At 35.1% G+C, this 13,977-nt stretch overlaps 1 protein-coding gene and 1 long non-coding RNA gene across 9 annotated transcripts in view; one reads left to right on the forward strand and one right to left on the reverse strand.

Annotated features, from left to right (window-relative positions):
• Positions 1-13,977, forward strand: part of LOC144297047 (uncharacterized) — a 44,358-nt gene that overhangs the window by 8,371 nt on the left and 22,010 nt on the right. For 4 of the 6 annotated variants that reach the window (XR_013364100.1, XR_013364099.1, XR_013364096.1 and 1 more), the window contains one exon: positions 9,435-10,037. The exons of 1 other annotated variant lie outside the window; for it this stretch is intronic. Coding sequence is in view for 1 of the 5 variants with exons in the window: in XM_077870599.1 (XP_077726725.1) it covers positions 9,435-9,437 (3 nt within the window). In the remaining 4 variants the exon portion in view is untranslated. Of the gene's footprint in view, positions 1-9,434; positions 10,038-13,977 lie in introns of those variants that run through there. One more of the 6 variants, XR_013364097.1, reaches the window with a different exon arrangement.
• The window catches only part of LOC144297048 (uncharacterized), a 42,581-nt gene that overhangs the window by 6,328 nt on the left and 22,276 nt on the right, over positions 1-13,977 (reverse strand). The window lies entirely within an intron of this gene.

A 13,977-nucleotide genomic window follows, 5' to 3' on the forward strand; every position in this document is an offset into this window, starting at 1 on the left:
TGAAAGAAACAACCAACAAAATAAAAAGGCAACCTACTGAATGAGAGAAGATATTTGCAAATGATGTATCTAATAAAGGGTTAATATCCAAAATATATAAAGAATTTATATGACTGAACACCAAAAAAATATGATTAACAAATGAGAAGAGGACTTGAACAGACATTTTTTCAAAGACATACAGTGGTCAACAGACATGGAAAAGTGTTCAGCATCACCAATCATCAGGAAAATTTGCAAATCAAAGCTACAATGAAATATCACCTCACACCTATCCGAATGGCTAGTATAAAAAGATAAGAAATAATAAGTGTTGGTGGGTATCTAGAGAAAAGGAACTTTCATGCACTTTTGATGGGAAAATAAATTGATATAGACACTATGGAGAATAGTATGGAGGTTCCTCAAGAAATTAAAAATAGCAGTACCATATAATCCAGCAATTCTACTTCCGGGTATATGAGAAAAAAAATGGAAACACTAGTTTGAAAAGATATATGCAGCCCTATTTTACTGCAGCTTTATCTACAACAGCCAAGATGTGGAAGCAACCCAAGTGTCCATCAATAGATGAATGGATAAAGATGTTGTGAAACATATATAGTGGAATATTACTCAGCTATAAAAAAGAATAGGATCTTGCCATCTGCACCAACATGGATGGACTTAGAAGGCATTATGCTAAATAAGACAAAGAAAGACAAATATAATATGATTTCACTTACATATGGAATCTAAAAAACAAAACAAACAAATCAAATCTGGTGACAGATGGTAACCAGACTTGTCCTGATTATTTTATAATGTACATAAATGTTGAATCACTATGTTGTACACCTGAAACTAATATAATATTGTATGTCAACTATATGTCTTTAAAAAATATGAACTGCTTCTATTACAGTACAACAGAAGTCCCAAGCCAGAAAAAGATACAAGAGAAGCCATCATTTCATCCATGTAATCATTATAATAAGTTGATAGAAACTAATTTAATTTACATGATCAGTCGCCTTTAACTATGATCTCCAAATAACTCAGATATATGGTGACTATAGATGGGAAGCACATGTGTCCACGCTACTGCCTTTACTCTCCATTCTATCCTTTATAAAAAGGAGTCAGTGGAATTAAACTTTCTAAAACATTAAAAATCAATGCTGGAATATTTTTTACATTTTTGAATTAATTCTAACACCTAAATTATTCACATTATTTCCAATACTTGCATGTCACATCTCTGGCTGCTAAACACTACTTTTTATGATGATACTGAAAAATCAAAAAGTAAGCTAGGCTTTGCATCTATATTAAACCATTATATTGCTTCTTTAGAAGTTGCTGTACCACTTATGCAGATGGAACAAGCAATAGTCTGGGCAGAAAGCCATGCAAGACAACAAAGATAAATTGAATTTAAATTAAATTTTTTCAAAAGTTTTGGTGCAACCACAAAATTAACACATCATGAGAAAACTCTGAAGTTTGAAAAATGGGGTTTAAAAGAACATGATGGAACCCTACTCAGCATTCTCCTGAGAGTTTGATCACTCTTTTAAGTTAACCAGAGAAGCCAAGTATTACATATGAACAGTGGAAAGCCTTTCCATTTATTTCTCTTCTTTTAAGTTAGATATTAAATAATTCTGATGTTAAAGAGAATTTTGTATCCTTAAACCAAACATTAACCTAGAGTAGGAAAAAAAATCATCCCAAAATCTGAAAGAAAGTTAGCCCTATCAGAGTCTGACTCTGCCTGTGCATTTCTTATATTGTCAATTCAAGAGTACCTGGCAGCACTGTAAATTATAAATAAATAAAAGACTAGTCAATTTTGCTTTGATAATAATTTTCTAAGTTCAAAAGCATAATTATAAGGATAAAAAGTTACAAGAATGTTAAGGTACAGGATGTATCAAACCTGCAGCGTCTAAATCTGTTTCTAGCAATAAGCCAGATACCCACTGCTTTTGGGAGGGGAAAGGTAAATTCTCTAAAAGCTAAGGCATTGTTTTGCCTGCTATTCATATTATAAGATTTTGTTATTTTAATACCTTTCTCAGAATCTTTGCTTATGATGTGTATCTTAAACACTATAATTATGATAGTTTGCCTAATTTTTCTACCAAAAGTTACAATGTAACAAAGGTTAATAATGCCTTTAGATAATAATAATACCTAAAGATTAAGCAACAATAAAATTAGCTTTACCTTAACAAACTTATTTTTTTGAAAAATTAGATTTATAAGATACCCCAAATCTAGGTTCTTATGAAAATACTTGATAATCAGGCTCCTGAGTAAAATATGGATTATATGAACCCTGTTACAAGGAGTATGAACAATGATATGCTCTTCGTTTTCCAGTAAAATGCTATGAATCCTTGATGTCTGTGTTAAATATTGGATAGGCAACATGTTCTCCAAGTTTATGTAGCATGAAGATTTATTGTTAACAATCTATAGTGACATGAATATGCTTAACATTACTGCATGTAAGTGTAAGATAGATAAATAGTTCCCAGTTATATGTATTGACTAAAATATACATGGATTTGAGACTACCAGTGACTGTCTCTATAGAAATCCACTCCCCCATCGACCTCAACAAAATTATTCTCTACTGATTGTCTGACTCTTCAGACCATTCTTATTGTCTTCATTCCAATTCATAGGGTCATCTTCCTTTACCCTCTACTTCAATTAGCTGTCTGCAAGTCTCCCTCCTTTATTCTCTTCTCACTCAGATTTGGCCATTCTCTGTGAGTAATTTTTTCTATTCTCCACACACTTTATCTCCTTAAGGCAAATGATTCTGGAATACACTGGTGTCTTCTGTATAAAATCTTCTTGCTCAATCTACATTAATACATCCTACATGTCCATAAAACCCATTCATATTATCCACCTATGATCCCATAGAAGTTTTTTTTTAAGCCCAGAATTATCTTTTTAGCTCAGAATACACTTTAGAGCTGCCTATGAGACATGCACATAGATGTCCCACTGGCAAATTATATGTTCCAGAACAAACTCATTATCCATCTTCCACAAAACCTTTTTATCCAACCTCACTTAATTGCTTTTGCATAATCTGCATTAGTTAGGACACTAGTTTCAGCAATTTTAACAGACTGAAAAATAGTAATGGCTTAAATAATAGAAGTCTTGATTTCTATCTCCATGCAAACATAAGCATAGTAATTTAGGGCTGGTATGGAGGCTCCATGAAGATCCAACCCACTCTCCTTACATCTTGTTATTCTCTCATTTTTAACACATGGCTTTCTTTGCATGATCTAATTAATATGATCCAGCCCCCGCCATCACATCTGCATTCTAACTGGAAGAAAAAAGGAATGGAGGAAGTGAAGGTAATACCTCTTTTTAAGTGGAGGGCACAGAAGGCATACATTTCAATTCACATCCCATTGACTAGAATTTTGCCATATAGTCATGTTACGAGGGAAGCTGGGAAATGCCCTCTTCAGCTGAGCAGCTTTTGCAGCCTGCTAAAACTCAAGGATTCTATTAAGAAAGAGGAAGGGATAATATATACTAGAGAACAACCATCAGTCCCTCTCACATCCAGTATGGTAAGAAACCCTTTAACCCTTTTTCCTCTACTTCATTACTGCTGCTGTTTTATTAATATTGTATTATGCTTGCCATGTGAATGTACACTGGATGGTTTCTGAGCCTATAATCTGAATGAAATAGGAAAAAATGCATTCACCAGACCATTGGCTACATACTGTGTACCTAAGGCTGTATTAATCCACTCTAACAAAGTGAATTAATTCTGACAAAGATACCACATCTGGCATCATCAGTGGCTGTGATTAGATTGAGCTTGAGGTAGTCTATGGTCATCTTCCATGACCCATCCAGTGGGGACCACCACTCATGCATCCTTTAGATCCAGGGTCAGCAACTTTTTCTCTAAAGGACCAAATATTCAATAGTTTAGGCTTTGTGGCCCATGCAGTCTCTGTTGCAGCCAGTGAACCCACTATAAGCTAAACCTCTAACAGAACTCCCATTTTTTCAATTGCCTTTCGTATGTGTCCACTCTAACTGGGGGGCCTTGATGATGTGTTAGGCTTCCTGGTATCAGTGTCAACTAATACTCAGTGTCCAACTATTTTTGAAATGTTTGGGTACACATTTCCTGAGTAAATAGCCTTTGATCTTTTTAGGGATAAACAATGGGAATCATAACCAGGTATATTTGCCATGGTATAACAGGGTTCATCCCCATGGGGACATAGCCATTTTGATTAATGGAATCTGGGCCTGAAAACTGACACAGATCCATATATTGGAATTATGACATTTACAATGTGGGGGCCACTCAGGCACCCAGGTATCCATCCTTGATTTCTTCTACCAGTATATGCTGAGTGATTCCATTGTTACTGCCCATCTATTTGCCCCTAGGGTCAGTCACATTCTATTAACATTTTCTGTAACCCTGTGAATTCTGGTTGTCACTCTGACTTGTTGGTCATTGAAATAATTGAACACCTCTGGCTTCTAGCTGGTAGATACCACTTTCTGGCCTTTTTGTTTCAGGGTCCTATCATCTCCTTTGCTATTAATGTGTCAAGTTCTATAATGACTTCTCCTACTATCGTCTCTGGCATTACCAATCTACTGTTTAGAGATCCTGGGGCTTTTCTCACCAACATATTCTTTTTAGCCTTGATAAGTTGCATATCCACTGAGTCTTCCTGTGGAACATATTCATCAAACAGTCTGCCAGCCATATTTGTGTATCCAGTCCAGCCTGCCTATTTTCTTGAGCCTTTACCCCTTCCAACATCTTCCTGCCATGGCAAGCCTAGCATTTCAGTTTTGCTTAGCAAGGACCATCTGTCTTGATTGGCATGTAACCATCTTTGAAATTCAGCCATTCTGACTATAAAGTCTTGGTCTTGGTCCTGAGCTTTCTTCAGCCTCTCCTTGCAGGAAATGAGAGCTTCTTTATATGTGACCAAAGAGGCCTCCTCAACTTCCCAGCCAGCTTTTGATCATTATCCTTCTGTAGAGCTGCTTAACAATAGCCATGCAATCTTATTATCTTTATAAGCTACTGTATTCTCCATACATCTCAAATATCTGATTCATTCGCACAATTCACCAATAGTTAAAATCTTAATTGGACCTTGTGCCATTTTTGTATCCTTAACATCTAAAACAATGTCTCTCAAGAGAAAGAAGTAAATATTTCCTAAATAAATGAGAAACTGTTTTTACCCTATCCCTTTTCCTATCTCCTATGTAAAAATTAGACCCCAAAATATTTCTTGACTTTTATTTATCTCTTATTGGATTTTTATCCTATTTTATTTTATTATTTTTTTAAGAGATTGAGAGAGAGAGAGAGAGAGAGAGATTCCAAGCCAGAGGAGGAGTGGGGGAGGGCAGAGGGAGAAGGAGAGATGGATTGTCTACATAGGAAATCTGAATAAATGGACAAAGACGCCTGAACTAATAAGTGAATATAGCAAGGTTGCAAGATACAAGGTTAGTATAAAAAAGTCAATCACATTCTTATATACCAGCAATACGCAAGTAGAATTTACATTGAAAATATATTTATCACTTACATTATCACTCCTTCAAATAAAATACTTCAATATAAACCTAGCAAAATATGTACAAGACCTATAAGAAGAAAACTACAAAACTCTGATGAAAGTTATATATAAAAAAAAAACCTGAATAAATGGAAAATTCCATGTTCATGGATAGAAGGACTCCATATTGTCAAGATGCCAGTTCTTCCCAACTTAATCTATAGACTCGGTGCAATTCTAGCCAAAATATCAGCAAGTTATTTTGTGGATATTGACAAACTGAATCTAAAGTTTATTTGGAGAGGCAGAAGACCCAGAACAGCCAACTTAATATTGAAGAATAATAAAATTGGAGGGCTGACAGTACCCAGTTTCAAGACCTACTATAAAGCTACAGTAATAAGTACTTTAGTATTGGTGAAAGATGAGACAAACAAATCAGAATAGAGTCTGAAAACAGACCCACATAAATAGAGTCAACTGGTCATTGACAGGAACAAAGGCAATCCAATGGAGTAAACTTAGTCTTTTCAACAAATAATGCTGGAAAAACTGGACATTCTGCAAAAAATGAACCAAGACACAGACCTTACACCCTGCACACAAAAAAAATGACTCAAAATGGATCATGGACCTAAGAGTGAAATGCAAAACTATAATCCCCTAGAAATAACATAGATGACTTGAGTATGGTGATGGCTTTTTATCTTTTTTATTTTTTTTAAGATTTTATTTATTCATGAGAGACACAGAGAGAGAGAGAGGCAGAGACACAGGCAGAGGGAGAAACAGGCTCCATGCAGGGAGCCCAATGTGGGACTTGATCCCAGGTCTCCAGGATCATGCCCTGGGCTGAAGGCAGGTGCCAAACTGCTGAGCCACCCAAGCATCCCAAGATGATGGCTTTCTAAATACAACACCAAAGGCATTTTTATGAAAGAAATATTGTAAAGATAGAAGTCATGAAAATTAAAAACTTCTACTTTCCAAAAGACAATGTCAGGAGAATGAGATAACAAGCTACAATCTTAGAGAAAACATTTGCAAAAGACATCTGATAAACAACTGTTATCCAAAACATACAAAGAACTATTAAAACTCAACAATAAGAAAATGAACAACTCAATTAAAAAACTTCAATGACACCTCACCAAAGAAGATGTACAAATGGCAAGAATATGAAAAGATTTTCAACATCATATGTCATTAGGGATTTACAAATTAAAACAATGAGATACCATTACACACCTATTAGAATAGCCAAAATCCAAAACACTGAGAACACCAAATGCTGGTGGGAATGCAAAATAACACAGTCACCTGGGAAGACAGTTTGGCAGTTCCTTACAAAACTAAAAATACTATTACCATACATTCTAGCAACCACACTCCTTGTTATTTACCCTAGTGAAAATATGTCCACACAAAAAACTTGCATACAGATCTTTATAGCAACTTTATTAACAATTGCTAAAAGTGGAAGTAACCATGATGTCTTTCAGAAGGTAAGTAGATAAATAAGTATGCTCTGTATGTTGCTATAACTGTACGATACATGTCATTATACATTTGTATACCTTATACACATAAAATTTATAACACTAAGTGACTAATGTCAACTATGGACTTTGGATATAATGATGCGTCAATGTTGGTTCACTGATTATGGCAAATTTACCACTTTGGTGTAGGATATGGATAGGAGGGAAGTTGTGTATGTGTGGAGATAAGGAGATATGGGAACTCTATATAGTTCCACTCAATTTTGCTATGGTGCTAAAAGTGCTCTAAAACAATGTTTATTTTTATTTTAGTTGGGAGGGCCTGGGGCACCTAAGTGGTTCAGCAGGTTAAGTGTTTGACTCTTGATTTTGGCTCAGGTCATGATTTCAGGGTCATGAGATAGAGCCCTACATCAGGCTCCACTCTGAGCATGGAGCCTGCTTAAGATTCTCTCTCTCCCTTGGTACCACCACCCACACCAGCACACATGCACTCTCTCACTCTCTCTCGAAATGAAATGAAATGAAATGAAATAAGATAAATAATAAAATAAAATAAATAAAATAAAATAAAATAAAATAAAATAAAATTGGAAAGCCCTATTTGAAGAAAAGGTGTCAACAGCATAAATACACTATTAATCAAAATCATTTTTAAATAAGCCTTTTAAATTCTATGACCATGGTGGTTGTCTTTCACGTTTTGGTTGGTATCCATAAAAAAAAAAAAGAGAGAGAGAAGAAGAAGAAGAAGAAGAAGAAGAAGAAGAAGAAGAAGAAGAAGAAGAAGAAGAAGAAGAAGAAGAAGAAGAAGAAGAAGTAGAAGAAAAAGAAGAAGAAGAAGAAAGAAGAAGAAGAAGAAGAAAAGAACCTATAATAGATTATAATATTGTATTGATTCATATACAGTGCTATCCATTTCCCTATTTGATTTGTAAATATTTATTTTAGAAAGATTTACTACAGTGCAAAATGCAGGATATGTTCTGTTTGATTAAATGGTTACTAGACATAAAGTTGGTAGTTATGTAATCAAAGCCTGAGTAACATTATTTCTGTGGTGAAAGACAAATTTTATTTATACCATTTCTCCTCATGGTACCTTTTCAGTTACATAATATATAACAGCATAAAGATTCAGTTTAAATACATATTACACATATAACTAATATTTTAAAATTTTTAAAAATTGTTCACCAGTGTACGATATCATTGGAAAAAGAATTCTGGAAGTCAAAGGAGCTTACATGCTATTTTATTTAAACTTCTCTCTGAATTCAGGAATCCCTTTACCCACATTTAAGCAACAACTCAGGAGAAACCAGTATAAAACCTCCCACAGAGTGTTTTTTCACTTGAAAGTAACATAAATTAACAATAAGTAAAAACTAGTTTAAGGACTTTGCATGTAAACAACCTCAGAAAATTAAAAGATTGAGAGTCAAGAAAGGATTTTAGTTCAAGTATCATTTAAACTTTCAGCTACATAATAAAGAACATAAGGAAAAATTACACTTTTATTTTAGAAGGTTAGAGTATGCTTCTAAAGCAAGGCCTGTTTCTTGGAGTTTGAGGAGTCAAAATTTGTATTAAAGAGGACTTTTCTTTTTTCTTTTTTTCTTTTTTTTATTTTTATTTTTTTACTTTTCTTTTTTAAACAAGATTAGCATGCCATAAAACAACAAGATGGCACTTATTCTATGTTTCTGCAAGTCTTTTTCTTTCTTCTTCAGAAAGGAAATTTCCATCTATTTGAAGATTACCCATTACTGGTGTCACTCGCACAAAATGTAGTTTCCCAAAATAAAGAATAAGATGAGAAAATAATGAACATCATTGCACACAAACAGTAAATACAGTTGATTGCAGAAGCCAATGAAACACCTCATTGGGTCACTGGGTTATTTGTTTTTATTCTTCCTAGAAAATGAGTTTTGAGCAGTTGCATGTCTGTTCTGAAACTTTTAATTATCCCTTCAGTCCTAGATGGTATTTGGTCAAGTGGTAATGAATAAATGAATATCACCCAGCAACATGGCAGTATTAATATGGTCAAAAGCCAGATATGCTTGTGATCCTTCCAAGTCAAACAGTACTTCTAATGCTGTTAAGTTGGTTATTTGGTTTTGGACTTCTCTTTAAGAATGAGAAAGGTCTATATTTTTATATAGAACTTGTTAATGAGAACATAGAAGAATTTAGCACGGCAATTACTAAGACTCCATTTTCCTTACAAACTGAGAAGAATATATTTTATCATTGCTTTCATTCAGTGCCTTGGCAATATTTGAAGATGCAGGGAAATGTGGTGGAAGTAATAGTAATTTTTTTTTTTTAATTCTTGGTTTAGTAAGACTCATTACAACTATTCTGGATCCATTTTTGGCTAAGCGAAGAGGAAAGTTTTACCAGCTGATGGCCGTTTGATGACCTACATGGAAAGAATTGGTAGACTCAGGAGAGCACAATTGAGAGAAGTGATCACATCACAAAATGTGACATCATTCTTTGGCACCAGTGGGCATCGTGGACATGGAGAGTGAGTTATACTCTCAACCCTCAATTTTCCCCTCTAGATTACCCTTGTGGCTCACCAGAGGGCAGTGTGCAGTAATCAGCTCTACTGCTTCCTGCATTGGATGTTTCCTATGGAACAGCCAGTCAAATCATCAGAACCAGAAAACAGACAAGATAATAAATAGATCATGGAAGTTGCTCTGTTAGATTTTGTTGTATCTGTGCCTCCTACATGAAATTCTTAATTTGAGAAATTAATCAGTCGCCACATGATATATAAGGTAATGAGTTTTAATGAGTGTTTAGGAAACCCTATGTTACAGCTTCAAATTTATGACAATAGTTTTGGAATTACTAAACTCTGTTCTCTTCTTTAGACTTACAAATGCATAATATTATTCAAAGGTGAATAAATTTCCTTCCTTCACACATCTTACACCTGAAGTTTCAAGAGTTTTCAATCTTACACACAGATTAAATAACTCAGTGGATACTTACTGAAAAATTGGAGTGCAGGATATAACAAGATAAAGTACCTATAAAGCCTGCTCAAAAGGAGCTTGAAATCTATCAAGAGACTATAGTGTAAATGGAAAATTAAATACACGATCAAAATTATACAATGTGGAAGATATATATAAAGTGCTATGAAGAGGCACCCCGGGTTACTCAGCGGTATAGCGCACCCTTTAGCCCAGAGCTGATCCTGGAGTCCCCGGATCGAGTCCCATGTCATGCTCCCTGCATGGAGTCTGCTTCCCCCTCTGCCTGTGCCTCTGCCTCTTTCTCTCTGTGTGTCTCTCATGGATAAATAACATCTTTAAAAAAAATTTTTAAATAAAGTGAAAATTCAGAGGATGAAGATATGAAGGCTTTGGGGAAGGGTTCAGAATTTGAGTTCTTACAGCTGAGGCAAAATTCTTAGACATATTGAAAGTGATAAAAGTACATCCTAGATAAAGGAAACATTTTGGGTATGGTAGGTTAAAGGACCTAAGAGTTTAGAGAATGTAAAAGGTAGTTGTAGAAATAATGCTAGAGAGCTATATTGTGAATAGGTCCTTGAGAGTATTGAATATCAGAATGGGATATTCCAAAAACTGAGCTGATAATGGGAAATTATAGGAGCAGAACATCAGCATTTGCACAGTATACTAAGAGAATTGATCTGACATTATTGTGTAGGATGGATTAGATAAGAAAGCAAAGATAGGGAGTTGAGTTAGAAAGGCAATTTCAATAATGCTGCATACTTTGAGATTGAAAATAAGACAAGCAAGAGGTTCTGTAAAAATAAAACTGGTATGAGTAAAAACTAAGTAGATGTGAGTGGGGGAAAGAGAAAAAGAAGTCAAAACAAGAGTTTGAGGTTTTGAGTTGAAGTGGGAGGATGATGACTTCATTCATTGAAATACAGGACCCAGAAGAGCAGGATTGGGAAATACATTGATATATTTACCAAAAGTATTAAATAGAATATCCTAGTTAAAACCTTTATGGAAGTAGGGGCACCTGAGTGGCTCAGTTGGCTAAGCATCCGACTTCAGTTCAGGTCATGACCGCAGGGTCCTGGGATGGAGTCTCCCGTGGAGCCCCTCATAGGGCTCCCTGCTCAGTAGGGAGTCTGCTTGTCCCTCTCCCTCAGCCCCTCCCCACCCAGCTCATGCTCTCTCGATAGATAGATGATAGATAGATAGATAATAGATAAAATTTTTTCGAAGAAATCTTTATGAAGCTAAATACTTTTCTTTGTTTTTCCAAGTTAATTCAGATGAATTTGGAGGACTCCTTACTCTTGAAACTCTCAAAAGTCTGCTGAAACAACAAACGTTTGTTCATTAAAATGTTCTGAAATTTTTATTTTATTTATTTTTTAAAGATTTTATTTATTTTTTTCATGAGAGACACACAGAGAGAGAGAGAGAGGCAGAGACACAGGCAGAGGGAGAAGCAGGCTCCATGCAGGGAGCCCAATGTGGGACCCGAACCCGGGTCTCCAGGATCATGCCCTGAGCCTAAGGTGGCACTAAACCGCTGAGCCACCCAGGGATCTCCAGTTTTGAAAATTTTAAATGTGAAATTTTAAGAAGAGTTTATTGAGCACTCAGGGTTAACAAACTTACATTATACCATTATGTTACGTGGGAGGAACTTCAAGGTGTTCTCCCACCACCGAGGAAAATAAGGTTTGTTAAACTTTACTGTTGCTAAAAATATGAGAATACCCTAATTTTACCAATGGTGAATTCATGCGCTTAATAAAGAGGAAAGAATTGTAACCTTTCACTGATACAGCCACATTCTGTGCATTTTTTTCTTTCTAATAGAAAAATATAGTAGAACATTTAAAGGAGTCAATAATAATCTTGATAAAGAAACAAAAAGAACTAAATATGACTTCCTTTAATATTTTTAAATGCTTTTTTAATGTATTAACTGAAAAGGCCTATGGTAGACTCTCATTTGCCCAAATACATGGTAATATTCTTGCCCAACCTGGTTGACAGAAAACCCAGAGACCAAGCTGTGAAAGAAACTTTTCCAATTGAAGCATCTGCTTTTGTTACAAAATTTTCAATCATATAGGAAGTTTTATAGTTGCCTTGAATTTACCTGTTAGGTTTTCTACCAAATTAAATAAATGACATCATAAGTGGTATGGACTTGTTTCTTAGCCACTAAAAAAAATTCTAGTAGTAAATTTTCCACTTGAGTTTTATATTCCTATCTTTCACTTTTGACCCTTGAAACATCTGCTAACCAAATAGCTCTTGTCCATATATTTTTATAAAGATTTTATTTATTTATTCATGAGAAACAGAGAGAGAGTGGTAGTAGAGACACAAGCAGAGGGAGAAGCAGGCTCCATGCAGGGAACCTGATGTGGGACTCCATCCTGGGTCTCCAGGATCACGCCCCAGGCTGAAGGCGACACTAAGCCGCTAAGCCACCTGAGCTGCCTGCTCTTGTCCATATTTTAAATTCTTTTCCACGTCAACCACAAAGGAATGTTTTACATGTTAATCGTGTCCTCTACACCTTGCTCTCATGCCTATGTAATTTAAAACAAACTAAGCCTTTCATCTTGATGGAATAGTGTACATGATATTTCTTAGTGTATGTCTTATAAAATTAGAACTCAAGGCTTTATTCTATTCTTAACATCACTTTTCTTAGTCACCTACATGTGCTAAATTACTATAGGAAGCCCTGATGAATTATCAGCAGAGCTTCCAGTGAACTTTTTAGAAATTGACACCACCACATTTTGTTTCAATTGTGCCTTTTGCTGTTCATATACCCCCAACTGGAATATAGGCCAGATGAGGTGAAGGATGGTGTCTAGTTTAAGAAGCACACAAGCACACTAGCTTGTCAGAAATAAGGAGGGAGTGGAAAATTCAGCTGGTTCCAGAATTTCTGGCAGTAGGAAAAGTCACAATATTGGCTGGTACTCTCTGCTAATGGGGAAAAAAAAAGGAGGTACCAGGAAATAAGATTATTATCTAAGGATCAGAAAGCATAAGAGAATTAAACATCACTGGTCTCCCTTTCTATAAATAGCTCTCCAATATAACTTTATTTGTATATGCATATAATTAATTATGATGAAATACACATACAATTTGCTGTCTTAACCATTTTTAAGTGTACAATTCAGTGGCATTATATATATTCACATTGTTGTACAACCATCACCACCATTTATCTCTAGAACTCTTTTCAACTTACAAAACTGAAACTTTGTACCAATTAAACAACAAATCTCCATTACCTCCTCCCACCAGAACCTAAACATTACCATTTTCTGTCTGGATGAATTTGGCCACTCGACTAACTCATAGAAGTGGAATCAAGTTTTTGTTTCTTTGTGACTGGCTTATTTCACTTAACAATATTCTCAAGGTTTATCCATGTTTTAGCATGTTTCAAAATTTCCTTTCTTTTTTAAGGCTGAATAATAGTCTATTGAATGTTTATACCACATTTTGTATATCAGTTCATTTGTCAGTGGACACTTGGGTGGTTTCCACCATCTGGCTATTTTGATTAATAATGCTATGAACATGGATATACAAATATCTCTTCAAGAAGTGCTTTCCATTCTTTTGGATGTATACCCGGAAGTAGAACAGCTAGATCATATGATAATTCTATTTTTAATTTTTTTTTCAGAGTTACTGCATCACTTTACATTCCCACAGTGCATAAGGGGTCCAATTTCTCCACATCTTCGCAAATACTTCTTTTGTGTGTGTGTGTGTGTGTGTGTGTGTGTGTGTGTGTGTGTGTGTTTTATAGTAGCCACCTAATGGGTGTGAGGTAGTATCTCATGTGGATTTAATTTGCATTTCCCTAATGATTAGTGACGTTAT

This window comes from Canis aureus, chromosome 25 (assembly GCF_053574225.1).
Source record: "Canis aureus isolate CA01 chromosome 25, VMU_Caureus_v.1.0, whole genome shotgun sequence".
In the NCBI taxonomy this organism is placed as follows: domain Eukaryota; kingdom Metazoa; phylum Chordata; class Mammalia; order Carnivora; family Canidae; genus Canis; species Canis aureus.